The following is a 7538-nucleotide window of genomic DNA, read 5'->3' as shown; positions in this document are numbered from 1 at the left end:
TGTTATAAAAAAATATATATATATATATATATATATATATATATATATATATATATATATATATATATAAAATACACACACACACACACACACACACACTATATTAAGATAATTTTTTAACTGTTTTAAACCATGATGCCTTTTTATATATATATATTTTGAAATTGTAGGGACTAATAGTAGTATAATGAAGCATAAACGTTGTAAAATAATACATTAACATACAGTATATTTAAGTACAATTACTCCAGTACTTAACACTCCTGGCTTCCAAAAACTTATTCAAGCATATTCAGCAACCAAGCAGAAGTTGAGCGGCATTTTATTGCCTATATCAGTTTACACAGTAACACACACACACACACAGACACAGACACAGACACAGACACAGACACAGAGACACACAGACAGAGAGAGAGAGAGAGAGAGAGAGAGAGAGAGAGAAAAACAGCACCCATCATATCTCCGATTATTTTTAACCCTGAATTAAGCCATATTTGGAAAATGCCATATTGTAAATAATTTCTGCAGGCAGGGAGTTTCATAGCCACTCAGTCTCATCTTTAGGTAAGTTATTTATGTTTTTACACCCTTTAATGGTTTGTGTATTCAGACGATCATACACTACATGGTCAAAAATATGTGGACAATGTTGGAACATTTAGACACATTTAGACAACTTATGCTCCTATTAGCAATAGGCCAACCTGTTAAAGAAATAGTTCACCCAAAAATGAAAATCTGCTGAAACTTTACTTCCCCTCAGGCCATCCAAGATGTAGATGAGTTTGTTTCTTCATCATAACAGATTTAGAGAAATTCAGAATTACATCACTTGCTCAGCAATGGATCCTCTGCAGTGAATGGGTGCCGTCCAAACATCTGATAAAAACAAACACGCAGCTTTTTACTTCCCAAGACATTAACTGAAGGTCTGGAGTGGTTTTTATGAGCTCTCATTTTGACGGCACCCATTCACTGCAGAGGATCCATTGCGGAGTGTTCCCATGAAGAAACAAACTCATTTACATCTTGGATGGCTTTAGGTGAGTACATTTTCAGCAAATTGTCATTTTTGGATGACCTATCTCTTTAATAAGTATATAAGGTGTCCACATACAGTACTTTGGAAATGCAGTGTGCATTCTCATTTCCAGGAGTTCCAGTTATTAAATTTGTTCATTTGAACTCATCAGTTTGATTTTCCAGGCAGTCCAGATGGACGTCAGAAGCGAGCCACTTCAGTGAGGCTGGGCACTGCTCCCTGATCTAGATGCAGCTGATGCAGTCCTGTGTTAAAACTGGCACACAGGAGACTGCTGGAGTCACACGGAGCCAGAGACACCAAAGGCCCTGAACCGTCCAGCGTTAACGTGTACAAACATGCTGAAGAGAGAATATGGAGGAGACCAGAGTCAAACCATGAATATTTTAAGCAGATGTGACTCTTTTTTCCAGGATTATACTAGCTTGACATGTTTGTTTCAGAAAGCATGACACGCGTGAAAGAAAATGTGAAAGAGTGTCAAGTGTTGCTTATGACATTGTTATTTAAAGGAGAATTGTGTCATTTGCATTTAAATTCCACATACACTCTTAAAAATAAAGGTGCTTCAAAAGGTTCTTCAAGCGATGCCATAGAAGAACCATTTTTGGTTCCACAAAGAACCATTCGGTCAAAGGTTCTTTAAAGAACCATCTCTTTCTTACCTTTTTATAATCTGAAGAACCTTCTTTCGCCACAAAGAACCTTTTGTGAAACAGAAAGGTTCTTCAGATGTTAAAGGTTCTTTATGGAACCATTTAGACAAAAAGGTTCTTCTATGGCATCGTGAAGCACCTTTATTTTTAAGAGTGTATCATCAAAACCTGGCAAAAATGTATTTAATTTCACAGTAAATCACATCTCTTAAATAATGGTTATCTAAGTGTATGTATCTAAAATGGATTTTAAAAACACTTTAAATTCTACTCACAGAAAAAAAAGTATGTAGTCTTTATGCACATTAAAGGATTTTATTTAATGCACATTAAATGATTTTATTTAATGAAAAATACTGTAGTAACAGAAATATTGTGTAATATTATTGTCATTTTAAATAAGCTGTTTTCTGTTTTAATATATTTTAAAAAGTAATTTATTCCTGTGATACAAAGCTGAATTTTCAGCATCATTACTCCAGTCTTCAGTGTCACATGATCCTTCAGAAATCATTCTAATGTGTAATGCATCATTGCTGAAGAAAAGTATTAATTTCCTTCAGAAATAAATAAATAACTTGCTTACTGGATCAATTCAAATTTATATTCAATTAAAAGTATGTCAGCCAGAGGAGTAAGCTTGCCCAGCTGAGTTTGGCTCCTCACAAAGTTTCTTTTTCTCTTACCTAAACATCTCAAGTTTTCTGACTTGACTTCCACAAACAGGAAGCTGGCCTATTATGCGCCAGCTGGCCAATTCACTTAATACAAGTGTATGTGTGTGTGTTACCTGCAGTGTTCTGATCCCATATTTTTACTGAGCTGTCATACGACGATGACGCCACGAGGGCAGGACATCCGGGACGGGGAGGCACAAACACGCAGCATGCCGTGGTCTGCAGGTGTCCTCTGTATTCAGCCACCTTACAGCCGGGCTGCCTGAGGTCCCACAGCTACACACAATCATAAACACACAGATGTTTGAATTCATGCACATGGCGAACTGTGTCCTGGCAGTATCCGTACACACACTCACCGTGGCTTCACAACCCTGACCACCAAAGCCATTGCTGGACGACAGCAGGTGGTAACAGTTGGAGCTGATGTCACAGTGTGTCTGGATATACTGCTTTGCCGGAAATGTGTTAGTGACCTGCCAGGTACGGCTATCCCACACCCTGAGACACACACCAACACACAAATCAAAAACATTAATATAGCGCTTTTAATAAGATGCATTGTTTCAAGGCAGCTTTACAGAAATCATGATTTCAACAATGCTTGCACTATCTTAACATTTTCATGCCTTACGGTCACATTTAGCAAATGGGCAAATCACTTGTTCACCTCTGCAGTGAATGGGTGCCGTCAGAATGAGAGTCCAAACAGCTGATAATGACATCATCACAATAATCCACACCACTCCAGTCCATCAATTAACGTCTGGTGACATGAAAAACGGCATGTTTGAAAGAAACTAGATGTTTTTAACTTCATATCGCTGCTTTCGTCTAAAATACGAGTCCTCTATCCGTAATATTGCTTTCTCCAATGGAAAAAGTCGTCTCGGCTGAATCAAGAGAGAAATATGCACTGATCAAGCACTATTTACAAGTGAAAACAGTCTAAAATAGTTCTAAACAAATATGTAGGTGGATTTTTAGATGTGAGAGGACAACAGGGGATGGCCTTTTTCCTACTGGAGGAAGCATTATTATGGATTATGGAGTATTTTGGCCGGAAGCCGCGATATAAAGTTAAAACACCCTGATGGATGGATTTTTTCTTGTAAACATGCAGCTTTTCATTTCACAAGATGTTAATTGATGGACTGGAGTGGTGTGTGGATTACTTGTTGATTATTGGTATTGTCTTTCTGACGGCACCCATTCACTGCAGAGGATCCATTGGTGAGCAAGTGATGTTAAATTTGTCCAAATCTGTTCTAAGAAACAAACATGATGGATTGAAGGCGAGTACATATTCAGCAAATTATAATTTTTGGGTGAACTATTCCTTTAAATTTTATTTAATGGACCTAAGCTGACATGAACTTACAATAAACAGTTGTATTTTAATAACCAACCTTAACAAAGATTTAAAAAAGTACTGTAACAAATGAATTGCTTATTGGTTAATGCATTAACTAACATTAACTAATGGGACCTTATTGTGAAACGACAAAGATATATCTAACTATATATGTGACCCTGGAGCACAAAAGCAGTCTTAAGTCGCTGGGGTATATTTGTAGTGTTTTATTCATTTTTTTCTCCACTAATGAAAATCGTTCCAAAATAAATCCAAGCTTTGCCTTTACCTTTGTAATCTCTCTGCTGTGGCCCTGGAATGATTTGCACTGTTTTCCAGCTCTCCAGTCACAGACAACAACAGCCTGACCAAAAAACAGTGACACAAATCATATTAAAATGCACATAATGTCAATCAATGAAAAATATATTATAACTATCATTGCCTGTTGATTTAAAGCCTTAAATGTGGAATTTCTGTGCCAATAGTGGCAACAATCTGAAATACAAAATTAGCTAGATTTTTGCATGCTTCTTAATGTTACACAAGCATTGCTATGCAATTGCTAAGATGTTCGGAGTGGTTTTAGCATGTGCTGTTGCTATGGGTTTCTGGGTGGTTGCTACAGTCAAAATTTACTCACCCCCAAACTTTTAAGTAGTAGTGTATATTGTAACACAAAATTTCTATTTTGAATAAACACTGTTCTTTTGATTTATCAAAAAATCCTGAAAAACGTATCACAGGTCCCAAAAACATATTAAGCAGCACAACAGTTTCAACACTGATTATAAATCAGCATATTAGAATGATTTCTGAAGGATCATGTGACACTGAAGACTGGAGGAATGATGCTGAAAATTCAACTTTGCATCACAGGAATAAATTACATTTTAAAGTATTTTAAAATAGAGAAACTTTATTTAACATTTCATAAAATTATTATTTTTTTGTATTTTTGATCAAATAAATGCAGCCTTGATGAGCATAAGAAACTACTTAAAAAAAAACATTAAAAATCTTACTGATCCCAAACATTTGAACAGCAGTGTATACGTTTTGTTTTAATTTTAGTACTTCAACCTAAACTTGACATTTTTCAACTAACATTTATACATTACTTATTGAATTAGTCTGTATTTTCATATTTTAAGTTTTTCATTTCATAATTTTAGTTTACATTTTAGTAGTTAGATATGCTTTGTAATTTTTGTTACTTTGTTTATGTACTGTATACACACACACACACACATTTCTATTCCTATTTCTATTGTTTCGGTTTTAATTTTAGTACTTCAGCTTAAACTCATTTGAGTTAAGGAGACAATTTCCAATTTTCCAAGTTTTTCAACTAATATGTATACTTTATTTTAACTAACAAAAAATAGATAGTTTTAATTAACAATATATGGTTTCGCTGCAGTTTTCTAGCTTTTTTTTAAAAAGAAAAACATGATAAAATGTTTTGCAATGCCACAATTCAATCAGCTTTACCCACTTTATGAATTAGTGTTCATAAAGTGGGTATGTTCATAAAACACTTTATATGAAAAGTGTTCATAAAACACTTTATGAATTTATGAACACAGTAACCAAGGTGGGTAGAGCTTCATTTGTGCAATTCCATTAATTCCACACTTAAAGGGATAGTTCACCCAAAAATGAAAATTCATCATTTCATGTCATCATTTACTCACCCTCATGTCGTTCCAAACCTGTATGAGTTGCTTTCTTATGTTGAACACTAAAGAAGATATTTTGAAGATTGCTGGTAATCAATCAGTAGGTGGTTGCCATTGACTTCCATAGTGTGTTTTTCCCTACTACGGAAGTCAATGGCAACCACCAACTGATTGATTACCAGCAATCTTCAAAATATCTTCTTTTGTGTTCAACATAAGAAAGCAACTCATACAGGTTTGGAACGACATGAGGGTGAGTAAATGATGACAGAATTTTCATTTTTGGGTGAACTATCCCTTTAACCTTTGACATCCAACACCCCCAACACTAATTCATCTCCAAACCTCCCTCCTATTCAATGCTTCTCCAGCTCACCTGGTCATGCCCTCCTGACACACACAGGTCAGAGGTCAGGCTGACGACACAGTTGACGGCATCCGTGTGAGCGGCTTCATACTGCACTACCTGGTGCACAGGTGCAAGCTCCGCCCCCTCTTTGGCCCTGTCAACAATACAGCCTCAATAATCACAAATCCACCACAACCAAAACATCACTACTCATCATATCTCACTTGTAAAGGTCCGAGCGCCGCCGAAACTTGCTCTGTAGTTTCCCCATGCCTGTACGCGCGTCTAATCACCTGATATCAGGAGGTCTCACTCATCTCTCCACAGCACAGGCCATCTTCAAACTCTTTTGGGATCTGTAAGAATTACAGGGTTTTTTTACACGTTGATGAAGACGTCAAGTGCCTGGCAACCTCACAAGGGAGCTATTACCTGCCAAGAACAGATGCTGATGTTGTGTGTCTCTAGCATAAGCTGGTAATCAGTTATGTATCGGGTTCAGTTATGTATGGACACAGCTTGCTTGTGAGAGCTCCAGGAAGACAGGGAGGGCGACCTGAATCCTATTAAGTGCATTAGTGCCTCATCGCCTTAGGTAACAAGTAAGATGCAATATGGCAATATTTGGCCAAACCAATATCTCCATCACCTGCAATAAATCTTCAGATATGAAAAAGCTATTTAGAGAGAGAGAGAAAGAGAGTTCCGGTGCAGAATGCATTGCTCTGTTGAAAGTAAATCAGCAAGAACTGCACGACAAGCATGCAGCATCGCTTTTAGTCCATGCATCTGCTATTAAACTACACGATGCACTTCTAGACGCGCATTAAATGCACCAAAACAAAACTTACCGTCCCAAGCCTTAAGACGCTTAGCCGGATATCGCTGTCAGTGTGACTGTGAAGGGCTCGCATGTGTGCGTGTTATGGCGGAGCTTGTTGAAAGTACGTGAACTAAGGATTTATCGCGCATCGTGATCCGTTTCGGTAAATCTTCCGCGACTCCTCGAGTTCATCTTCTCCACGAGAGACGCTTTCGCTGTTACCAGGCGCACGGAGGTCACGTGAGCGCACAGGAGGCGGGGCGTCAGGTCACGTGGATTTTCTAAACAAAAGGACCACTTGATAAATTTAGCAAAGCAAACTTAAAAATAAACAGTAAACGCAACTAAATTAAGCTAAACAAATTAAATTAAATTATATGATTAAAATCCAAATTATTTACATTTGTACAGATATACATCAGTTTATGCATAGGTTAATAATAATCGAATAGGAATATCTTAATCTTACATCAAAAATAAGTCAAATGACTTGTCTATTCCATCAATGATTTATTTTTTAGAAATTAGAAATTAAATAATCAATTTAATTGAATGGAAATGAAAGAATCACAATTCTTTAAGGCCAAAATAGTGTAATATTCCAATTAAGCTAAAGAAATTATGCTCTGAATGGGAAAAAATGTGTTTAGGGACAAAATATGTGTAAATGTCGTGGTAAAAATCATCAGAAGATAAATCATAGAGATGGCCTATATTTAAAAAACTTAAATTACAATGCACAGCATTTTTGTCTATTTTTGTTTATTTAGTTTATTCTTGCTGAATAGAAGGCACATGATTTAAAAAAGTAATCATGTGCCTTCTATTCAGCAAGAATAAACAAACAAAAAAAAACCCCTCCCATATCTGCACGGTGCAATATGTAGTGCATTGTAATTTAAGTTTTTAAATATAGGCCATTTATGTCCATACTAGTACCAAGTAAAACTGC

The 7538-nt window shown here is 36.4% G+C and overlaps 1 protein-coding gene across 1 annotated transcript; it reads right to left on the bottom strand.

The window, feature by feature from the left end:
• Positions 1–1018: 1018 nt before the first annotated feature.
• On the bottom strand, positions 1019–6837 carry LOC107567454 (WD repeat-containing protein 31-like). The gene is made up of 8 exons (XM_016253135.1): positions 6615–6837; positions 6196–6423; positions 5988–6119; positions 5791–5917; positions 4022–4096; positions 2738–2923; positions 2492–2654; positions 1019–1386 (listed from the first exon to the last, which is right to left on the bottom strand). The coding sequence occupies exons 3-8, from the start codon at positions 6032–6034 to the stop codon at positions 1226–1228; spliced, it is 759 nt and encodes a 252-aa protein (XP_016108621.1). The 5' UTR covers positions 6035–6119; positions 6196–6423; positions 6615–6837; the 3' UTR covers positions 1019–1225.
• Between the last annotated feature and the right edge of the window lie 701 nt (positions 6838–7538).

The sequence above is a fragment of the Sinocyclocheilus grahami genome, unplaced genomic scaffold (genome assembly GCF_001515645.1).
Source record: "Sinocyclocheilus grahami isolate Dianchi unplaced genomic scaffold, SAMN03320097.WGS_v1.1 scaffold1160.1, whole genome shotgun sequence".
Classification (NCBI taxonomy): Eukaryota; Metazoa; Chordata; class Actinopteri; order Cypriniformes; family Cyprinidae; genus Sinocyclocheilus; species Sinocyclocheilus grahami.
Note: the sequence above shows the minus strand (reverse complement) of the source record. Positions and strands in the feature narration are given on the sequence as shown.

Bases quoted from the DNA above. Each gene is read 5' to 3' on its own strand.
- LOC107567454 (XM_016253135.1), bottom strand. From the start codon at position 6,034: ATGGGGAAACTACAGAGCAAGTTTCGGCGGCGCTCGGACCTTTACAA. The intron at 2,655-2,737 runs GTGAGTGTGTGT...GATTGTGTGTAG, and splicing joins GTCAGGGTTGTGAAGCCACG to CTGTGGGACCTCAGGCAGCC. The intron at 1,387-2,491 runs GTAACACACACA...TTCTCTCTTCAG, and splicing joins ATGGGATCAGAACACTGCAG to CATGTTTGTACACGTTAACG.